Source organism: Penicillium malachiteum (genome assembly GCF_028827825.1).
Source record: "Penicillium malachiteum strain IBT 17515 chromosome Unknown utg000003l:1.0-4950554.0:1.0-4952489.0, whole genome shotgun sequence".
Classification (NCBI taxonomy): Eukaryota; Fungi; Ascomycota; class Eurotiomycetes; order Eurotiales; family Aspergillaceae; genus Penicillium; species Penicillium malachiteum.
The window spans coordinates 1,373,495-1,396,050 of NW_026643096.1; the positions used below are offsets into that span (position 1 = coordinate 1,373,495).

At 46.4% G+C, this 22,556-nt stretch overlaps 7 protein-coding genes across 7 annotated transcripts; 4 read left to right on the forward strand and 3 right to left on the reverse strand.

The window, feature by feature from the left end:
• Nucleotides 1–244: 244 nt before the first annotated feature.
• N7483_006847 (Sfi1 family protein) lies at nucleotides 245–3,595 on the forward strand (the record flags this gene model as incomplete). Its single annotated transcript, XM_057090284.1, has 2 exons — nucleotides 245–308; nucleotides 372–3,595. The coding sequence occupies 2 exons, from the start codon at nucleotides 245–247 to the stop codon at nucleotides 3,593–3,595; spliced, it is 3,288 nt and encodes a 1,095-aa protein (XP_056945025.1).
• A 692-nt stretch (nucleotides 3,596–4,287) lies between these two features.
• On the reverse strand, nucleotides 4,288–5,310 carry N7483_006848 (4-hydroxybenzoate octaprenyltransferase; the record flags this gene model as incomplete). Its single annotated transcript, XM_057090285.1, has 1 exon — nucleotides 4,288–5,310. The coding sequence occupies one exon, from the start codon at nucleotides 5,308–5,310 to the stop codon at nucleotides 4,288–4,290; it is 1,023 nt and encodes a 340-aa protein (XP_056945026.1).
• A 1,019-nt stretch (nucleotides 5,311–6,329) lies between these two features.
• Nucleotides 6,330–7,758, reverse strand: N7483_006849 (uncharacterized protein; the record flags this gene model as incomplete). Its single annotated transcript, XM_057090286.1, has 5 exons — nucleotides 6,330–6,643; nucleotides 6,727–7,166; nucleotides 7,231–7,354; nucleotides 7,429–7,555; nucleotides 7,618–7,758. The coding sequence occupies 5 exons, from the start codon at nucleotides 7,756–7,758 to the stop codon at nucleotides 6,330–6,332; spliced, it is 1,146 nt and encodes a 381-aa protein (XP_056945027.1).
• A 1,072-nt stretch (nucleotides 7,759–8,830) lies between these two features.
• N7483_006850 (uncharacterized protein) lies at nucleotides 8,831–9,871 on the forward strand (the record flags this gene model as incomplete). The annotated part of the gene is made up of 4 exons (XM_057090287.1): nucleotides 8,831–9,170; nucleotides 9,235–9,352; nucleotides 9,407–9,474; nucleotides 9,528–9,871. 4 exons carry the CDS (start codon nucleotides 8,831–8,833, stop codon nucleotides 9,869–9,871), a joined length of 870 nt encoding a protein of 289 aa, XP_056945028.1.
• Nucleotides 9,872–10,722: 851 nt separating this feature from the next.
• N7483_006851 (uncharacterized protein) lies at nucleotides 10,723–12,770 on the reverse strand (the record flags this gene model as incomplete). The annotated part of the gene is made up of 4 exons (XM_057090288.1): nucleotides 10,723–10,839; nucleotides 10,961–12,475; nucleotides 12,560–12,621; nucleotides 12,707–12,770. The coding sequence occupies 4 exons, from the start codon at nucleotides 12,768–12,770 to the stop codon at nucleotides 10,723–10,725; spliced, it is 1,758 nt and encodes a 585-aa protein (XP_056945029.1).
• A 2,730-nt stretch (nucleotides 12,771–15,500) lies between these two features.
• Nucleotides 15,501–16,525, forward strand: N7483_006852 (uncharacterized protein; the record flags this gene model as incomplete). The annotated part of the gene is made up of 2 exons (XM_057090289.1): nucleotides 15,501–15,662; nucleotides 15,719–16,525. The coding sequence occupies 2 exons, from the start codon at nucleotides 15,501–15,503 to the stop codon at nucleotides 16,523–16,525; spliced, it is 969 nt and encodes a 322-aa protein (XP_056945030.1).
• Nucleotides 16,526–17,652: 1,127 nt separating this feature from the next.
• N7483_006853 (uncharacterized protein) lies at nucleotides 17,653–22,092 on the forward strand (the record flags this gene model as incomplete). The annotated part of the gene is made up of 7 exons (XM_057090290.1): nucleotides 17,653–17,733; nucleotides 17,833–18,021; nucleotides 18,108–20,390; nucleotides 20,443–20,889; nucleotides 20,944–21,190; nucleotides 21,240–21,490; nucleotides 21,541–22,092. 7 exons carry the CDS (start codon nucleotides 17,653–17,655, stop codon nucleotides 22,090–22,092), a joined length of 4,050 nt encoding a protein of 1,349 aa, XP_056945031.1.
• Between the last annotated feature and the right edge of the window lie 464 nt (nucleotides 22,093–22,556).

The following is a 22,556-nucleotide window of genomic DNA, read 5'->3' on the forward strand; positions in this document are numbered from 1 at the left end:
GTGACTGTGGAGCATGTTTCTATCGCGACCACCAAAACAACTCGAGTTGCGGCCCATGGCCTTATTCTGAGCCCGATTTTTCTGATCTGATATTTTTTTTTCTTGCTTTCTGTGTTACTGAGCGCAGACTGGTATCTGCGCCTGTATTTTCACTCCGGGTCAATCCCGCTGTCGCGATGATTTATTTGGTCCGTCGGCTTTATGACCCAGATGCGACAAGCGCGCCATAGGTCGCGAATTTTCGATGCCTCCGATATCCTCTCAGCAGCGCGCTGTCACCGACGAGAACTCATCTCTCACCGATGATGGTAGGGAACACTTTCTCTTACAGCTCTCATGATCATTGATCTGACATGCACGTGAAACTCTAGATGTTGGATTCCTTTACCAAGTTGTCACTCGCGCTGAACACAAACGCGACGTTGAACGGCTACCATTCCGAGCGCTTTTTGCAGCATATGATGAAGTTATTGGTGAACATGGATTTGATACTGATCCAGGGCATGCGTGCCTACGGTTCTTGTTCAAAATGGGGGGCAAAGATGTGGAGGGGCCGACCTTGTTTGACAAGTTCGAGAATGCGCTTCAGCATATGGGAATCGTGATTGACTTTGGAGGCGAAGAAGGCTCGACTGGAATCAATGAAACAAGGGCAAATGAATCATATACGGTTGATGCTACCCACGGCAGAACGCACGATCATGATCACCACCACCCCACCCCGAATGGAACCCCGATAACCCCACGGAGACGAGCGTCATTTAACACCACCGTTGATATTGGAGATGATGGCACTCAAAGGAGTTTTATTGAACGGCCGAGCTCTCGGTCATCAATGTCACGATTACAAACTGGAAAACCCGACTTTTTGAAACCAAAGTTTTCCCCCAAACCTAATGCTGCGCACAATCAGTCACTTAAATCGCCAGACCGCACGCAATTGATTGCTCAATTCCTGGATGTTGGTCGGCGCTTGATAAGTAGATTTGACGATGTTCAGAAAAAGAGCTTGGAGAAAGAAGTTGCGCCCTTGACTAATGGCGTGTTGGCAAGGGCTGCTGTTGACCGGGACCGTTCCAAAAGAATGGTGTCCCCTTCACAATCTCGGCGCACAGCCTCTGTGACCTCTTCTGGTAGCTTTGAGTCTCAGGAATCGCGATCTAGTGCGTCGCAGGCCCTAGAACAGGACTCGTTTGAGAAGGAAGAGCCACCGCCTGAGCTCCTCTATCGTCCTCAATTGTCAGACTTGCTCCGGGATGCATCTACATTCAATATGTATCGACAACGGGCAATGTGCCGCAAGATATTGACACAGTGGCTGAAACGTGCGTTTCAGACACGACATATTCGCCAAGCGAGAGAAACAATTGCTGTAAATCGTGATAGGACTACTTTACTTCGGCAGGCATTCGAGCCATGGAAATCAGTCATTCAACAAAAGCGTCATGTGGCAAGAACAGACCGTTTTTTCAAGCACCTTGATGAACGTGCCAATCGCGCCCGTGACTTGTATCTTATGACAAAAGCCTTCACTCACTGGGCCCAGCTTACCTCTGAGGAGGTTGCTCGGACATCTGCAGCCCGAAAACATGTCCTGGGTGTAAAATACTTCAATGCTTGGCGGGAGATCACCGCTGTCAATGAACTTAAAGCTCAGCGGTTTGCCCTGCAAAGGCCCTTCAATAAGTGGCGCAAGAAAATTTTAGATCTCAAGCAAGCAGAAGCCCAAGCGGTGACCGTCCACAAACGAAGTCTACAGCATGCGTCATATTGGCAATGGTTCTGGGGCTTTTGTGAGCGACGTGCGCCCGAGTGGTATGACTATCGTCTTAAGAGACGCTCACTTTTATGTTGGTTACAAAACTTTCGGACCAATCGAGAACGTGAGCATGAAATAGCAGTGCATAATAGGCGGTCAGCTTTGGCGTCTGCCGTCCAAATATGGTCTCAGAAGGCCCAATCCATTGGGACCGCACAAAATTTGGCTGAAGATACCCGGTGCTACTTAGTGTTGAGAGAAACATTTGACGAATGGAAAGTTCAATCTCGGTTGGCCCCAGCCGCTGCTCAGGTCACCGACATGGTGAATACCAGGGTTCTTCGAAACGCACTTTCAAAATGGGTTTCGAAGGCTCGCATGTTTGGTCAAGCGCAAGAGAAGGATCGACTCAGAGTACAGCGCAATGCGTGGACTTCTTGGAACGATACGCTCCGATGCTTGGCTCTCCAAGCCCGAATTGATGAACGACTCAAGATGGAGGTCATGTATAAGTGGATTCTCATGGAAAGATTCCAGCTCATGCGTCGGATACATGAGCAACGAATCAAGCGCGAGGTGTTTACTCGATTCGTCACGAACACCCGTGATACTTATACTCGCTTACTCTTCAATGCGGAGGTCCATGATGAGCACCGAGATGAGGACTTGGCACGTGCCAAATTAGCTCTCTGGCGTGACCGACTTCACCTCCAACGGGAGAGAGAGTATACGGCCTTTGAATTCTACGCACCTCGACTAGCACAAGAGTCTCTCACGGCCTGGAGATCAAAGCATGAAAAGAATCAGAAAATGGAAGGCTGGGCCAAAGATGCACATTTCTATTTTTTAATGAAACGTTCTTTGAAGAACTGGCGTCAAGCAACACTTGACTCGGCCAAGCAACGACGTAAAGATGCTTATGCTAAGGTGCGCCGAAAAATCAAGATGAACTTGGCTTCTAGAGCACTCACTGCTTGGAGATCTAAAACCAGTGACATCATGGATATGGAGCAGCAAGCAAGTACACTTGACCGTGCTAGGGTACTTGATGATGCATTTGATTGCTTTTCTAGCTGGAATACACAAGCACTTAAACGAGTCCAAGATTACCAAGATGCTGATTACCATTATCTACACCGAGCTGCATACGCTCAACTGATCCAAATGTCAGAGATTTTTGTTATTCGTCGTGAAATGGAAGATGATGCCGATAACTTCCACCGTAACCATGTTCTCCATCAGGCAGGAGCGGCAATGCGCAAGCTCAGCCTTCGCATTTTCCAGATGAGAAACACAGTTGAAACATCGGAGGCAATGCGCGAAAGAACCTCACGAAAACACGCAAGGAATCTATTCCGTCTTTGGTTGGACAGTGCTCGACTCAAGATCGAAGCTCGAGATTCAGCTGGACCTACCCTGACACCTGGACGTGGACGCTTCTCAACCATCCCCGTCGAGGATGGCCCTGTATCTTTGTTCGATCCATGGTATCGCAACACCGTCGAAACCCCCTTCAAACTTGCCGACATTACGAGGAATTCGCAGGAGCCGGTCTCCGCGTCTCCACTAGCCACACCGAACTACATGAGCTCCCCATCTAAACGAGCTGCCCGCGCACGAGCCTTGGCACAAATGTCCACAACACCTGCTACTCCCTTACACACACCCTTTGCCAGTCGACTACTTCGTGCCGAAGCATCGACTGGCCAGTCAGCTTCTTCTCGACGGTCTCGTACTGGCCGAGGGAACTCCATCGCAACGAGCGTGCGGTTTGTAGATGATGACCTTCCGGAGTCCCCTACTGATGGTCGAAAATCTTCATCTCGACGATCATGAGTATTTCCTCCCACATATGATCCGTCCCGTCTCTTTTCTCCGTTCAATCAAATTTTCTAATTGACTTGGCCCTACGGGCTTTTGTACATGTGACAACCATACTTTCTACCCTGTATCTTGTGATGGGTGTTTTGTTTTGTTTCAGCATGCATATCAATCGGCGCAGCATATAAGGGGTTGGTGGATATCTGGCTTTTTGTTTGAGCCTTGGAGCATAAAGCAATGTATTTCAGACTACAATGAAAATGAATGTAACGAACACCATCTGGATTCTTGAGCTAAATATAATGACTTAGACCTGTTTATATACAATATTTTGAAAATCTTAAGAGATCGATATCGACTTCAAGTTGCAGGGATAAGGATAGCTATGCAGGAGATGAAGTAAAGACCAAAGGACCCTTGATGTACATGGCAATTTTGAAGAGGTAAGAAGCATAACACCGTGATCAAACTCGGTAGTATGATGGCTCAGGGATTTCGTGTTGAATGAAAATCCCCTATATAGTCGTGAACTTGAAGATCGTAAAGACATGTTTAATGTGATAATGATCCCAGCAACATGTGGAATTTCAAGCTCAGGCAGAATTAGTACTAGTATGTCTGTGCCAGTGCCATTTACATGCATGGACTCGACTTGAATCGCAACTTTGCGACAACCGTAGAGCGAAAGTAAACGCGAGCCCTATCTCTTACTGATGAGCAAGCAGTTTCTCCAAATACGCCACGAAGAACCCAGCATTCATGCTTCCGCCAACGAAAACAAAGCCCAGCTTAAACCACTTGGCACAACTAGCCGGCACGTTCAAGTCGACGGTGTAAATCATCACAGCCAGGGAGACAGCACTTCCTCCGCACCCAACAAGGAAGTATCCAGTCGTCATATTAGTCCAAATTCCAACCAACACAAGCAGAACTACCTGCAGAATGGCAAGAATAGTGCAAAGCTTTTTTGTGCTGTTCTGAAATCGAACAGCCATGGACTTAACTCCAGCCTTGATATCATCCTGAAGATCTTGATGGGCGTAGATGGTATCGTAGATCATAGTCCAAAAAATCTCAATAACACATAAAGCGATTGTAGCCTTGGCAGTGTCAGGACTGTTCCAGAGAGACTCAAGAACACCAAACGAGTATGCAGAAACGATGATAGCAAGAGCCAAAGGCACACCCAGGATAGCTTGTGGGTAATGAGTGAACCGCTTGCAGAAGGGGTAGAGAACGTATAAGGCGCCCATAGCGATAGAGTACACATCACATTGACGGGGAAGGTAATTGAAAAGCCATACTAGAGCGGCTGTCTGCGCCAGCATGAAAATGTGGCCCTGGGTCGTGGAGACGGCCCCTCGAGCAATGGGTCGATTGCGACAGCGGTCGACCTTTCGGTCATATTCTTGATCGATATTGTCGTTCCAGGTGCAGGCTGCACCGCGAATGAGGAGATTGGCAACAAAGAAAAAGATGCACATCTGCAGTAACTGTACTGGGCTCACGGCTGATGGCTCGGCAATGCTTGCAGCGTAGACGAGACCCAGAACAGAGGGCATGTAGAAGCCGATGAAGCCGGCTGGTCGATCAAGTCGCATTAATTGCATGTATGGAGTCAAGCTGAATGGCTCCCGTACGACATTTTGGGGCAGAGCCTGAGCTTTGCCATTGTCGATGGGTTCTTCGTCACCATTCTGGTCATTGATACTGCCATATTGAGTCGTCATTGTGTCTTGGGATGAATTGATTCAAACTTCAATATTTCATAGATTGATTTACTATTTTGGCTCTGAAGGAAGAAGAAATAGCTTGTAAGAAAGGAATACCACCGGAATGAAGAGGATACATTCCAATTTAATCTCTAGGTCTGCTCGCTTATGGCTTCACCTTTTTAGATTTTCATCTATATGAGTCTCCAACTGCTCCTCTCTTAGTCTCCAAGCCATGAAAGAGGGCCAAAACTATCGGAAGCCACATACTGTACGAGTTAAGCGCTCTTCCAAGACGTCATGGTGAATCCTCTCGTATCGAATATAACAGGGACCAATCGATTTATGGGATGAAACCATGATTCAGCTTCCAGCGGACGCTGTGCTCCGTGCTCCGTGCTCCACAGAAATGCCGGCAAGTTTATGCCGATAGTGTTATGCTGTTATGCTGTTAAGATAATCTATAGAATCCATCCCTGTTTGGTAGTTTGGCAGCAGGTCGGGCCCGAAGGATTACTTCCCCATATGATGATGTGTCACTTTTTAGTGCATATGTGGCTTGATGGGGCTAAAGTAAGATTGTTAGCGGTCATTTATTTACTGTTTAGGTGAAAGTTCCTGCCAGTGGACTCTAAGACTTAGTTTAGCACCTAGACCTCACGCTTCGTATTAGTGGCATGTGGGGGCTTACTGTGCTGGCCTTAGAGCTTCCAAGAAATTTGCCGACTATCAATCCCTTGAAGAAAATCATCTTTTGAAGAATTGCCGATTTTGAGTATGCTGCTATGCCAGAAAGAGTGTATAATGTGATTCCTGGGCCTCACGTGGCTACAATCTGAATCAGCCCCAATTTGGACGAAAGCCGTTTTTTGGAGTAGTAGTCCATCGATCTCAAAAAAAAAGAAATTGGGATGGAAATCGTCTATAGAGAGTTGATTGTAAAATTTTGAAAGATTTAGAGCTTACGAATTGAAATTGAAAAGTAATTGTCACTATTATTCGTAGACTAACTATCCATATTGAACAGAGCTATTGATCTAAGCAGGAACAGCCTCAATGATACTGTCCTTCAGACTAGAAGTATAAGGGGTGATACTGTTGATCTTCAGGCCAGCACTCTCCAGCAGCTTATACCACTGATCCTGGGTACGCTCCCGGGCTGCCAAAGTGGTCATCATGAGAACATCCAACTGTGCGGCTTGCCAGTGAACTCCGACGTTAGGCAAAACCATATCATCAATCAGGATCACAGAATCCTCCGCTAAAGCGTCAATGATGTTCTTGAGAATGGCTAGGGACTTGTCATCAGGCCAATCGTGGAAGATGTTTCGCAGGTAGTAAAATTTGGCACCTAAGTTAAGCAAATGTTAGTACTCCATTTAATCTTGGCGTAAATAGTCCATATGTTGGAGTGAAGAAGGGCTAAACACATACCCCGAATAGCTTGGGGCTGGAAGAAGTCTTGCTCAACGGTCTCCACATTTGGATGCTTCAGGGCATGCTGGAGAGTGGGTGCCAAATCTTGAACAATGACACGTCCCTCGAGGTCAGGGTATTTCTCCCTGAAAGCAATAGCCTGGTGACCAAAACCACCGCCAACGTCAACAAAAAGCGCCCGCTCTGGGCTTAATCCAGTTGCCTTCTCATGGATTGGGTAGGCATCCAAGAATGTGGGCATTCCAGCGCGGTTCACAGTGAGGTACTCCTGGAAAAAGCCCATTTTCTCTGGCTGAGTCTGAAGCCAGAAAAAGGCGGGCTGGTCGGTGCCGAACGCCTTTTGAAGGGCAGTGTTGGCGCTGTTCTCAGGGTCGGCATAGTTGGTCTCCTTCAAAAAGTCGGGTAGATTCTGAATCGCGGGGCCCATGGTATCGAAGCTATATTCGCACCAATTGGTCAGCATTTGTTTATATATCAATTGGCCCATAGAGAGTAACTCACTAGTGACAGACAGCAGCTTGGAATCCAGACACAGCGAATGTTTGTGTGATGTTAGTGTGGGTGAAGGCATCCTGCTCTGTCTCTTTGATAGCTCCAAATGAAGCCAGGTAACGGAGAATGCGGCCTAGTTGTTGATATTTAGCCAAGCTCTATCTTTCGACTTATGAGGGAGGAACGTAGGAGGGAATCGTGATATACCTAGAAAGACTGGGTCTGCGCTTGTCTTCTCGCTAAGCTCAGCAACTGTCAGAGGCTTTTCGCTCTCTGCCAGGTAGTTAAAGAGCTTCAGGTTAACTCCGACTCGCAGGGCAGCAAGCTGCAGGTTCTGTATGAGAGTTGAACGATTAGTATTATCAACTTTAAATGCGCGCACCAGATTTGACATACATAGAAGGTATAACGCTGAATGGTATCATCGGGGGTCTCGATTGAGTTTCTCAACGACTGCAAGGTGTCCAGAATAGACTTGCGGACCTTCTCGTCGCCATTCTTGGCCAGAGAGCGAACCTGTTCCACGAGAGCTTCCATGTTGATCAAGGGGAGGAATTGGAGAAGTATGGTAAAAAGAAAAGCGACTCAAAAGAACATTGGAAGTGCGAATCTTTTTTCAGCCCTGCTGTGGACTGGGGATTTATACACCCCGGTCAAGGCAGTAATCATAACATGAGGGGTAATATACCTTGGAATGACTAGTAGGGATTGATGGATGATCGAAGCTTCATCCTATGATAGAGAGGCATCCCAAATTATTCTCTAATGATACATACTAGTAACATCGCTTACGCACAGCCCGTTTCTAAGACCAAAGACGCTAGAGCCACGATGGGATTAGACCCTGCATATGCAGGCTTAATCGTACCCAATCATTAACACATACCGAATATGTTCTGAAGCGATGTATATCACCTCATCCGACTTAACTAGATCTGGAAATGAGGCGTTTATCCCGTTATTATCCCTCTTGGGGGCACTTCAAGGTTCGTCTTACTGCAATGCACCAAGTACGAGCGAATCCCGATGTCCTTAGTGACCTCACTGGTTGGTGGGGCCGCAAGGAAATACGCAAGACAAATGCAAAATAGAATTTCTTCTCAAAATAGTTTATGGCATATCAGACAATTACTTTTGGCCCCCAGAGTGGCCAAAGGTGGATGGAAGTTGTTCATATATGGACGATACTGCATAATAGTTTGCAGGGGTTCTTGTGTCTCCAACCACTCCCGCTTTGTCGCATTTTATTTTCTTTGTTTCTTTAGTTCTTTAGATCCTATATCCGCTGGCTTGGATTTCTCTTTGTTTGAAACAGAATGTCAGGCGCGGCGGTTCCCGATCGAGGCCCAGCGATCATTGCCCTTTTCTGGGTTGAAAGTGCCATTGCAATTCTCGTGGTTGCATTACGATTCTATGGCCGCACGTTATCTTCTAAGCTGGGCAAAGATGACTGGACAATGTTATTCACAGTAGTATGAGCTCCTTGAATGGCTTTCCGCGTTTGATTTCTTTCATTTCCTAGCAATCAGTCTTGACTTGATATCAGACAATATCAATAACCATGTGAAACTAGGTTCTTTTCGTTATATTAAGCGGTTTTACTACATACATGGCCAAGCAAGGTGGATTTCGACATCTTGCCGATCTGAGTGATCAGGAAAAGGTCACTTGTGTCAAGTGGAACTGGATCACTCAAGAATGGGGAATCTCCGGCCTCGTGGCTGGCAAAGTATCAGTTGCTTTGCAGCTTCTGAGAATCATCGGACCAAATAATAAAATCACCCGATGGGCTCTGTACGCTCTCATTGCTTCACTGATTACGTTCAGTCTGGTGGATTGTATCATCACTTTTGCTCAATGTGATCCACCAAGAGCTCTTTGGGATCTCGTTCCCAACGCCAAATGCTGGAATAGTTCGGTCCAAGCCGACTATGCTCTGTTTGTTGGAGGTAATTTACTTCCCTAATTGACCTTATCATACACTTAAGTCTAACATGATCTCCTTTGATGCAGCGTGGAATGTTCTGGCCGATTTTACCCTCGCCTTGCTCCCAGTCAGCATTGTTATCAAGACATCCCTTACTCTGAAGAAACGACTAGCAACAATTGCTCTCTTAGGATTGGGTATCGTGTAAGTAATGGCACATCATTATTGAATGTCTACTTGACTGATTTTTGTGCCTAGTGCTGGATGCTTTGGTATTGTCAAAGTCACCTTACTGTCTACATTGACTGCACGCTCCGATTTGACCTGTAAGTGACTTATGCTTTCCGACATGATATTCCTTACTGACTAGAGTATCCAGGGGAAACATACCCTCTTTACATCTGGACCAGTCTCGAATTTTGGATGATTATCATTTGTGGTTCAATCCCACCCATCCGACCCCTGATTACTCGCATATTTGGTTCTGGCACCCAAAATTCCGCCACCGGCTACTACGATTTCTCTTCCAGTAGCAAGAGATCCAACCCGCTCGGCAAAATGGGGGTTAGCCAGGGGTCACAAATTCCTGATGGCTTTTCACGGATGTCTCACTCGGAGGAATACCCCGATCAAGAACTCGGGCAACTTAACAACTACAGTGCAAATGCGGATAGTCGGGCTACGCGTATGCCCAATGCTGTTGTTGCCGACGAGAGGAGATAGGTTGTATTACCCGGGTTCAAGTTGGATCCTGTCACTACTAGTATATAGAGAAACGAATTTAATTGTACATGTATTCCAAGTTTTACCTCCATAAAACGTAACTAAATGTGCCCAGGTGCCCGTGTGCCGAGTTGTGGATCCTGTTCTACAGATAGCTAGCATAATTAATCATAAAAGTCTTGATTTTCTTAATATATTAACGCTATTATACATTTCGAAGGTTCGTACACGCAAATTATGATTATCGGACCCCAGTACTTAGGCCAGTGGGGCTAACATGTGCAGACTCAGTGCTTAATTACCCTAGCCCACTTAACTCGTATTGTCGGGTTCACATGGCCCATGGGCACATGGATGACACATAGTGGGCCGAACCGTGCCCCCACATCGTGAATCCATCATACGGTATTTTTTACTCATAGTCCAGATGTATTATTATTAAGATCCATGTAAGCATTATCCTATTGAACAGGATGACTATGAAGGGATTCCTTTCAGCAAAATTATACTAGCACGGGGTACGTATACGCAGTAAGCACTTGAGTTTGGCGCCATCCCGGAGTACGCCGTTCAGACATAACAGGTGCGCATTTTAAACCTTGGAAGAAAAGCCACTCAGTCCATTCTTTGGGGGCGAAAAAAAAATACTTGGCTTTGAGTCTGCAAAGGATTTGGCATGAAGTAAATAGTATCCGGATTTGGAGAAGAACTTCGATCACTGCTAGTAACTACGGGAAAGAAGTCCAGCCACGAAGTATAATAACGTGTTTATTCTACTGCAGCATATTGGATACAAAGAAAAAGACTTCAAACCCCTAAAATCTTAATTACAGAATATTTACGTATGTTTGTCAAACCCCAGAATCGATCTCATCCACATACTCGTTTCCACTCCACACAGACCAGTCACGACAGGTCTGGGCCATGCTAGCAGGGATGTCAAGATCCTTGATCTTGTCCGGTCGTTCCTGTAAGGGAAAAAAAGGGTCAGAACTAGTCTCATGCGTAATCTGCACGTTTCATTCGTGGAATTCTCTCCTGTCCTGCTAGATTTGGGGGCCTGCATGGGGTAAAAGGCGCTCCACTTACGATAACATTTAGTACCAATCCCGCGCTAACGTGGTAGGACATGTGGCAATGCAAGGGCCACACACCCGGATTGTCCGCTCGCCATTCCAACACAATGTATGCGGGATCATCAGTTGAACCAGGCTGCAAAATCTGTGTGTCCCGTCGTTGGGGGTTAGAAGGATTCGTCACGGTACCGTCCCAAGTTCCACGCCCGTCGGCCAAAACCCAAAAATTGTGTCCGTGAAGATGTATAGGATGCTGCATCGCATATACATTATTAACGATAAATCGAATCGAAGTACTTGAGCCAAAATTGTAGAGGTTGAGGTCGGGGTTATCGATCGAGAAATTGCCGTTGCGGCCGAGCAGGAGCACGGGGGCATTGTAGTTTGAGCGGAATGTGGAGTTATTCACGAAGAAGAGATAGTGCCCTGTAGCATTAACGCCAAGGTCAATTTCCACGGTCTGGGTCGTTGCAACTGTACTAGGCGGTTTTTGGGCATAGTAAGGAACAGTTGTGTCAAGCGGGTCATTCCGACAATTGTTGCTCTCCCAGGTGGCAGTGGAGGTGGAGTTTGGCCAGGCGCTGGTGTCAGCATCTTCGTAGTAGATTGCCGCTTTAACAGTCTCGTACGTGGCAGTAGCATTGAGACAGGCTATGTCAATCGATGCGCGCATCCAGTACGAGCTCTTGGCACTGCCGGTGGCTTTCACTAACACGTCAGTGCGCTGACCGACCCCAAGAGTTATGACATCCGTGGTGTAAGGTTCGAGTGGGACAAAGTCATTAGCAATGACGGTCATCTCATGGCCGTCGATGCTGAACTTCTGGTTTGCATTGGAGCCAACGTTCATCAGTCGGAGACGATGAGTCTTCCCAGAAGTGAAGTTAAACTGAGCCAGGCCAGCGCCAGATCCACAGTCGGTAGTGTTACAGTTGTTTGCACCATGTCCGTTAATGAGATTATTGTCAACATTGGGGAATGATGGAGGAATAGAGAGAATCATCTCCAGAATCTCATAATAGGACTGGTGAGCATAATCCGAGATCATCACGGGACCAACATCAAGGTCATAGGAAGCACCAGACTGAACAGGACCATAGATTACCATAGGCCCATAGGCACCATCAGTGTACTGCGCGCTGTAGTGAGAGTGATACCAGCTAGTACCATACTGATCGGCCTTAAACTTATAGGTGAACTTGCCCCCGGGAATAATGGGACATTGAGTAATACCAGGGACTCCATCTTCCCATGGCGTTCCTTCTTGACGCAATCCATGCCAGTGGAGAGTCAGACCTTCTTCCTCAGTTAAGATCTGATTGTTCACCGTCACAGAGATCATGTCACCCCAGTTGGCCTCAATCATGGGACCGGGAAACTGGCCATTGATCAGAATCGCGCTCTTATTATAACCATCTGGCGCATTATAGGCTCGAGAGATAGTGAAATCATAGTATCGAGTCACACCAGTGTCAGGGGCTTCTCCTGCAGGAGAAACACCAGACCATGGTGCCTTATCAGAACCAGACTATATTAACCAATCAGTACTGGTATTAGCATCTAGATGAACCAGTATTTGCTCAGCACTACAATTGATCGAGTCAACTCATACCTTGCATTTTATCCACGCAGGAAGGGGATCAGTGGGGAGGTTTCCATAAGGGTATGAGGCTTCTAAACAGAGTCATGCATTAGCTAGAGCAATTAATACAGCCGCGTTTTGATTTTCCAGCAAGAACAATCCATAGGTGTAAAATACCAGTGATCGACTTCGACGTAGCAACAGTTCCTACAGCAAACCAAAAGAGTGAATGGATCTTCATTATGGTTTCAATACCAAAAGAATATGAAGCTGGAATGCTCGACGCCACCAGAATATCTGACAAAATCCAACAGTTTGGTCTTAAAACTCGCTCTACAGAGTATAAGGGGGCCAATATAACTATTTATAAATTTGAGTTATATTTGATAGTTAGATTCAAAGCGTTCAGGAACATATTCATATGTCGGGGCTGATTATTTCTCTGAGCCTTCCAAGGTTCCAAGGCTACTAGTGTTCTCTTGCGATGGAAGGATGCATACGCGAAGTCCGCACATGCATATGTGCTTGCGTAGCGCAGAATAAATTGAGGCCTAGAGAGCCATAATTCGCCTTCAATGTTAGCTGCCAGTGACCCACCTATCATACAGCCATGTCAGTCAACACATGCACATGTGTGCGAATGCAAATTCCCTGATGAACCGCCCCATACCACCGGGAATTGGTGACGCCACCATGCTGGCCTGGTGCCTGGGTGGCTGAACAATTCAAGTTCAAAATGCCATGGTCAAATACGAGAAACGGCCCGGAAAGAAGCTTGGAAGAGTGCGAAGTGCGAATGGTTCCTCATTTGTGACCAAAATCAGATAATCATTGACACTTACTGCTAGAACTCCAAGGTTTTAACTGATGCCAATAATTATCTTCTAAGACATTGTACTAGGTATGGACGGGCCTATGGAATTGAAATAGTAATAATAGTACCCACGCGACAATCTTACCATGTGGAAGACTCGAGCCGGAGATCTCGGAAATATTCTCGGAAATTGGATTGTAAGATCTTCTCTGTATCATCATGGACCTAATTTCGCTTCCAAAGTGACGTCGAATTTTCCAGATGCATGAATGAATGCATGAGTCCGTGAGTGGATACGACATGTCCGAGTCCCCATACTCACCTAGGCAGTACCAGTCGTCAGAGTTTATACCTCAATCTAACAGGATGTAACGCTGGAAAAACAATCTCGCTTTATCTCCTTTATCAGGATTGTGAATAGTGTGGAGATCGTACCATCAGACTAATTAGTTGTCAATAAGCAGTTAAGTCGAGGACATAGAAAACAAGACATTTAGAGCGACACGTAGCCGTGAAGTTGTGGCGCTTGTCTATTCATGAATCATGACAAAGGATCCACAATTTTTAATTCCCGATGAAAGATTCAAATTGTCATTTTTTTCTAAGGGTCTAGCGTTAAGGGTTTAGCCTAGTTTGTGATATGCATAATACGTGTAATTTATTTATTCTTTTCTCCTCTGGGCGAATACCCTGCGCCTCTGTCTTGAGCGGGGCGAATTGATAATGGAAAATAAAAAAGGGTCTGCATAGCCCCGGGGGCCGTATATTTGTGAAGGTTTAAATCAGATGAAGGGCGATTGGGTGATCTCAGGCTACTCTTCCAAGGTTCATGTGCGTTGGCCCAGGCATTGTTTAGGGTTCATTGCGTTTGGGGGCCAATATGATATGTTCCTCGAAGCGACATGTCTGAATTCAAACGCTGAATTGATTTTACCAGACGAAACTAAATTAGCCTCACGCGCTAGATATGCCTCTAGAAGTCACTGCCGCAAGGAGAATGATCCCCGAAGTAGTCCCTTTCAAGTTGGCCCTAAATTCAACCTTCAAATTTACCTTTTCGAATATTCGTAATGAACACACGATGTTTTCATCAATGCTAGTAGTTAGGAACTGAATAAATGAACTACCTTTATCTTTATCAACTCGTATCAAAAATAGAGCATTGGAGTCTGCCAGGTATACGTGTATGATCATGACCTGCACCCATCAGGATCATTACGCTATCACATCACTCGAGTTGAAATCTCGATTTAAATCATTCAAAATGGTATGACATTGATTTCCGCTACTTATACACATTTCCACATTTGAGTTATTGATCGATTTTCAAGTTATGGGACCGATATAAGACATACTAGTACATATGAACTTCATCCGTGCGTGCATTTATGCTCAGTGCTAGTACTACTAGTAGGTAGTAGTATTGCATGTCATACGATCTCAAGCCTGTAGACTTCTAGTAATAGAAATTACACTAATAGCATCCATAGATTCTCTTTCGAAAACACAAAACTCGTAGGTACTACTACCAGTACTAGTAATTACTAGAAATGGCGAGTCCAGCTTCGGTTGACACAGCCCTATGCCCAGGTGGCTGGCTAGAAAAGCTCGTATATTATTATTATACTCCTTGTCATGATCAATTAGGAAGGTTGGAAAAAGCTACTAGTACCTGAATGGAAAAACGGCGTTTTGAAGAAAGTATAAGCCCGCAACTCTTTCCTTCCCAAGAGTTTATCCTGCTACCTTGACGTCAGAGCGATAAAAATGAACATTTACAGATTAAAACGGCCCGAGGATTCTTCAGTGTTAATTATGGGGCTTTTTGAAACCATGGAATCGGGACCATCTATATCCAACGATTATACAGAGTGAGAAAGCTAGTATCAAGCCACAGCATACATAGTAGTACACATCATGATGACTCGAAAGTTATGCATGCACATATGAGCCCTGGAGATAGTGACACTGCTAGCAAAAGGACTTTCCAATACTAATCAAACGGGCACTGTGCATATTCTAAGTTCAAGTGTCTAGTATTCCAAGATTTCTATTTATATCTAAGAGCCCTGGAGGAATCCATACTGCTATATCTACTATGTTCACATAGAATCGTGACTTTGGATTCCATCTAACTACTCCAAGTTCATTCCAACAATGCCTTCGTTTAAGTTACTTGGAGCTACAAGCAATGAGCTTGACACCTTTCAGTCGGTGTTGATCATTGGAGCAGGGTTGACCGGACTGACTGCAGCCATCCGGCTACGACAGGCCAATTTCAAGGTCACAATATTGGAGAGGTCCCCTGTTATGCAAGATGTAAGTTCATGTCTCTATCATTATTCCCAGAACTAGAGTGCTGATGAGATAAAAAGATTGGTGCTGGTATTCAGATTCCTCCCAACTGTTCCCGAGTACTTGAGGGATTGGGCGTGTTGCAGAAGATCGAGAATGAGGCCATAGCACCACGAAACCTGATTATTCGGTCTCATAAGGGAAACCAGCTCCATAATCAAATAATCAACTCGGATGAAAATCACGGATCGGCCTATCCTCATCTCGTTATCCATCGAGCAGATTTTATCCGCGTCTTATATGAAGAAGCACTGGACTTGGGCGTGCATATCCAGTTAGATGCTCGCGTGGACTATGTCGACTTCGAGGCAGGATCCGTAAATTTGTCCACAGGAACAACCTTTACGGCTGATATCATTCTTGGTGCCGACGGCGAACATTCAGTGTGCCGAAAATTGCTCCAGGGCCCAAAGAATCCCTCCCAGTCCAGCGGGAATTTGGTTTATCGAGTGATGGTGCCTGCTTCCGTTGTTGCTATGGATCCTGACCTCAGCTGTCTCATCAATTCAGGTGGCATCCAGGCCTGGTATGGACCAGGATCTCACTTGATCTGCTATCAGTTGGATCGAGACGACAGCTTCAATGTCGTTCTCACCCTGCCTGCTCCCGCTGGAGCCCCTACGATTGGCCCACAACCAGCAGACATAAACGTCTTGCGGGAATATTTTCAAGATTGGGATCCCAAGCTACAAAAACTGCTTGAACTCACTGACCAGACTCAGTGTTGGACCTTGCATGAGCATAAGCTGAATGAAAAATGGGTACATCCAAGTGGCAGGTTTATCCTCTTGGGTGATGCGGCGCATCCCATCCTCCCATACATGTGAGACTACCTTCAATTCCTCTTTCCCTCCTTCCCTACTTCCTCATTGATGTTCAAGTTCCTGGTGTGTCTGCTGACCACACATTGTCAATATATAGGGCCCAAGGAGCAGCGATAGCAATGGAATCGGCCGTTATACTCGCAGAGCTCATTGCACGTCGTCCCTATGCCATAGAGTTACGCAGAATTCTACAAATCTTCACCATATCCCGCATGGTTCGAGTCTCTCGTATAAAAGAGTGGAGCAAAATGATGGAGAATGCATTCGAGGCCCCAGAAAAGACGAGTCAGGCTTCTGACAACCTGGAGCCGAATTATCTGGAATCCTCAGATGGATTCCCATACCCGCTTGCAGACTCAAAAATTCAGCGTCAGATATGGGATTTTGATTCTCTTAACGAAGCGGATTTTATCTGGCGTGGATATAAAGGACTTGAAGACAAATTAAGACTACTCATGCAATAGAGAGGCCGTCCTTTTGAGGGAGAAGCTGGGCACTTCAGAGTGATTTTCTTATTTGAGTTCTTAGACAATTTCATGATTCATTCAATTGCACTTTGATATAATGAACCCACGGCATTTGAGTTGACAAGGTTCCCGAATCAGCTCTGCAGTAATGTAGCCGGCTTCAATCAAGCTGCATGTGTAAGTAACTGTGCATGGCACCGACCTTGGAAATCACGCTATTCCTTGGCACTTTATCCAACTCCTATTCCTTGTGAAAATATTTGAATATGAAGACAAAGAGTATCTATAGAATTTATAGATGTCTTTGCTGTGAATCTGTGATGATGTCTGTTCTGGCTAAATCAGGTTAGTGCCGGAAAGTAGAAGGGTATGAAGGCGGTATGTTAAGCGGTGAGATTTAAACCACTCATAGATCGGAATCAGCGTCTGTGGCAGATGATCTTGTCGTCGTCAGGCGATTATTCTGCCTGACAAAAGTTACCCAATCAGGGGGGGCTCGTCGTCCTACCGTACAAGCATCATCCAGCAACTGGCATTGGCATGATCTCCCGCCCTTAATATCTTCAAATCTCTTGCCTATCAAGACTTCTGCCATCTAAGTTGGCAATGGTTTAACGTGGCCTGAAGCGCAAAAAGTGGCCACCTTTCGATTGACCCGCCTCCATGAGAGCGGTCCTGCCGGGGAGACCCCCAGCGAAGCTCCAGTCGTTCAGCACTGCGCTGTGGGATGGACTTCGTGTGATTGTAGGTCATCCTAAATCGCATCATTTCTATACCTGCTCCATGCTATATATTCTCGGCCCGAGGCTTGCGCTAATACTAGTACCTGTGTGTTCACCATAGGCGTACATATCCGGTCATGCACTGGTTATCCTCGGCGGCCCGCAAACCCCCCTCCAAACGATCTACGTCGATGATACCGATAAACTAGAAGTGGTAGCCTTCGACGAGGCATCAGGCAAAATTGCTGTTTGTGGTGGCGCTGATGTGTTCATTTACCAACCGTGGGGTATTAAGGGCGAGACACCCAAGGTGCGCATACTGGAGCTCTAAGTTCTCTAATGAGCTTGTCGCGCAGCTATTGGAAACGACTGACTGACATCATGGCGTATTTATAGTGGTCTCTTGCCCATACTTTCCACGCACACGATGACGACGAGCCGATTCACACTTTATCTTGGGGCTCCTCAAATGAGCTGCTCTTAGGAAATTCCCGCCTTTCTCTCTGGGTTTTAGATGACATGCCACGCTTAGTATGGGAGCGAAAGCTTGGAACGCCGGTCAAATTTGCCCAGTTCTCTCCCGATGCGGGACTGGTGGTGACAGTAGGACAATATGATCGCCTGGCCAAGATATGGAGAAGATTGGCATTTGGAGCAGATGAGGTGCGATTCGAGGTCTCGTATCTTCCTCATCCGCATGTCATCACTGGGATTCATTGGCGACTTCCATATCATCGAGAACAGTCCGCCGACAACGTCCTCTACACCCTGTGCGCCGACAATAAGATTCGCGTATGGGCTGTGACAGATCACCACGCTCTTACGGCGTTGCAATTCTGGGCGGAGATTGACATGGAAGCATCTGTACAACCCCGAGATGCCTCAGACAAAAATGAGGGACCCCAGAGGCGATATGGCTTCATTTTGGACAGTCGAGATTTCTGTGTTGCGACAGAGCGCGCCGTGGAACGAAATTCAGGAAACAAGGAAAATCACGCATTGGAGCATCTCATTGAAGTTGCGAACAAGAGTCCTGAGATTTGCTTGGTAACTGATGGCCAAGGTCATATATCAGCATGGGCTTTGGAGGACATTGGATCAAAGGCGAAAACACACTTGAGCGTGTTCAATGTTTTGCATGTAGAAGGCCTTGACTTCGGATTCCTGTCGAATCTGGGAATCCAAGAGGATTACGCACAGATTCGTGCATTCCAAAGTAACACCTCCGAAGACAAGCTCAGTATTATTGTCCATCACTTCGATGGCCGGATTGAGTGGTATGACTCGCGAGTGGATGTCTTGTTTGATCCGTCCTATCGGAGGAATCGCATCGTACCCAGAGCATCTTGGTCTGGGCATACTGCTCCCGTGAAAAAAATCGTCCGAAACGCCACTGGTGACACCCTTATTTCAAGAACCTCCGAGGACAAGGCTATGATTTGGAAGCAAAAGACTCGCGAAACGGGGTCAACACTTGTTCATAAGAGCGTGCTGCTATCTGATGAACATATTCACCGGACTTGCATGATTGAGAATAGCAATTTTCTCGTCAATCTCCATCACAATGGAATTTCTCTTTACGACTTCAGCTCCTACCACGCCCAGAAGTTGGCGCATTTGCCGTTCACTCTGCCAAGTAAGCCACTGTGTGTACTCCCGCTTCCCACGCCAGATGGCAGCCCAGGTCTAGCCTATGTGGCGACAATTGGTGCCGACATGCATGGAATAGCCTGGGAACTCAAATGGGACCCGCAGCAAGAAAAGATTGGCACCAAGCAAAAGCAGGAAAGCTGCGAGCTCAGAAAATTCTGCACATTTGACATGGGGCTGCAAGAGGATCTGGCTTACATTCTGCCTGTTGATCCGGCAGGACCTAAAGCCAAGACTTCAGGCTCTTTTGATGCGTTTGCCCCTGATATTGCGCTCTCCTACACTCATAGCGGTATTGTTCGTACCTGGACAGCTAAAGTTGATTCTCAAAACTCACAAGTTGAGTGGTTGCTCAAATCGACAGTTAACACTGGCATTGAGAATCCATCGCTGGCTAGTGGAAGTACTATTCGTAAGGCCGCGCTTGTGGATAAGGATCGGACTCACTTGACGATTTGGGACACGAACAATGCTCAGTTGGAATTCGAGGAGCACTTTCCTCAGCATGATATTATCAGAGATCTCGATTGGACCTCTACTCCAGATATGCAGTCCATCCTAGCTGTGGGCTTCCCACACAAGGTCATTCTGCTTTCTCAATTGCGCTATGATTATCTGGACTCTCAACCCTCATGGACACAGATTAGGGAAATATGGATACGAGATCTCACACCTCACCCAATTGGTGACTCGTGCTGGCTCACGTACGGTCATCTAGTCATTGGTGCAGGCAACCAGCTCTTCATATATGACAAAGATATCGATGCAGCAGATCGTCTTGTTTCTGGTCTGCGAATTCCTTCTCGTGGCCAATCGACTATCGATCTCTTCGACCTTGTCAGTCGGTTGAATGGACCATTACCTGTCTTCCACCCACAGTTTCTAGCGCAGTGCATTCTGGCTGGCAAGTCAACGTTGGTGCATTCAATTCTGATGAACCTTCACAGAAAACTGAAGTTCTATACTGAGGGTGATGATCTGGATGGATTTCTGGATATGCCAACGGAAAGCTTCTACGAAGAACAAGAGGTATGTTGCATAGTTCCAGATAGGGTCTTTTTCGAGAGCTAATGACTTATAGGTATCACAAAAGGCGGCATCTAAGGAGATGCGCTCCTCATTTGTTGAAGCTTCTAGCGAAGATGAAGAATCATCAGTTGTCGATGAAACTATCTCCGCAATTCTAAACGAGAACTTGGCTCGTATCGCATTGCCCCAACTTTCCAGCCACGAACAATTCCGACTCGTGGATACCATCGAATGCGTTGCAACTGTAGAAAAACACCGGCGGTCAATGGATGATAATGCAGCTCGATATCTTCTTTTCTTCCGACAGCACATGTTGCGAAAAATTCAAGGCGTGGCGAACAAAGACCGCGTTTCTTGGAGAGAAATTGTCTGGGCCTTTCACAGCGGTAGCCAGGATATCCTGACAGACCTGGTATCTCGCCAATTTAATGGTAAATTGACATGGAAGGCAGCTAGAGAGAGCGGTTTGTTCATGTGGCTATCGGATTTGACATCTTTGGTATGCTGGTTCATTCTGTGTTACGATGTGAGACCTCAACTAACCTCATACTAGAAAGCACAACTGGAGTCTGTTGCTCGAAATGAATACACCAAGACGGAGGAAAAGAACCCCATTGACTGCACTCTGTTCTATCTCGCTCTGAGAAAGAAGAATATTCTCCAAGGTCTCTGGCGAATTGCCCATTGGCATCGTGAGCAAGGGCCTACTCAACGTTTACTCGCCAATGACTTCAAAGAGGCACGATGGAAGACATCCGCGCTAAAGAATGCCTATGCCCTCCTCGGGAAACGACGATTTGGTGAGTGTCGAAAAGAAACCCTCTAAAGAAGTGAGCTAATTTGCACTAGAATACGCCGCCTCCTTTTTCCTTCTGGCGGATCATCTTCGCGATGCTGCCAACGTCATCGCGAACCAGATGGGTGATATTCAACTTGCAATTACCATTATCCGAGCCTATGAGGGAGACAATGGTCCAGTTCTGAGAGAATTCCTCGAGGAAAAAGTTCTCCCAGACGCTGCGTCCGAAGGTAACCGATGGCAAGCCTCCTGGGCTTTCTGGATGCTTGGACGGCGGGACATGGCCGTACGAGCTCTAATTGTAAGTGAAACCCTTCCGTTCCTTCACATCATCACTCTAATCATGTACAGTCACCAATCGAGACCCTCCTATTGCCTACCCCTGCCTCGCCTGGAAGTCCAGGGCGTGTTACACTCCAGTCCAAATCCTATCTTTCGAACGATCCCGCCCTAGTGGTCCTCTACCATCAGCTTCGCGAAAAAACGCTACAGACACTCAAAGGTGCTTCTCAGGTCCGCCCAGTCGAAGAATGGGAGTTCGTCCTACGAAATGCCAGACTATACGATCGTATGGGCTGTGATCTTCTTGCCCTCGATTTAGTACGCCACTGGGAGTTTCTTGGTAGCCCACCAAATTCGAATACATTACAAAACCAGCCCGCACTTGAACTACATGAGAATGGCATCGACTACCGAAAGCTGCTCCGCCGGCGAAGCAGTCTTGTTGTCGCTGATCTACCAATCCGACCTCTTGTCTCTGCTTTGTCGCCTGACACAAATAAGAATGATGGAGGTGATGACTCGGGTGAAAAGAAGGATCAACAGCCCCAGAAGCCGAAGCCGCCTCCTACGATGTTCCATGAACCAGATGCTAATTCATTGTTGGATAGCTTTGGTTTCTAGATTTAGCGAGCATCTTTCTGGACTATGTACTTCTGAGATATCCTTCCTCTTATTTTCTACTTTCTGTATGCATTTATCGAGCGCATATGTCATTAAATGCCATTTTTCTTCAATCAGCTCGTCATTCCCAGCATTTCATCATTTTAGCATGACATCCGACGTGACATATTTCACAAGTCCTCACGCCGCGCTTCGCGCGGCACTGTAACAGCGAAATTGGGAAAGGTATGTCCCAAGCACTTAAGTACTTGGCTAAGTGTGTTCACATACTTAAGTACAGCCTGAGGGCTCAGTCAGAAGCATCTAGAGGTGACTGATGATCTACATCTCTTTTTATGTAAGTACCTATGGGGTTACGTACGGGGTTACCTGAAGGGGAAGGAAGATTAGCTGCTACATGTGAATAGTTGGATATAGGTAACTGGCAGCCCTAGAGATAAGCTGTAAGCTGATTCTGCCTCCCT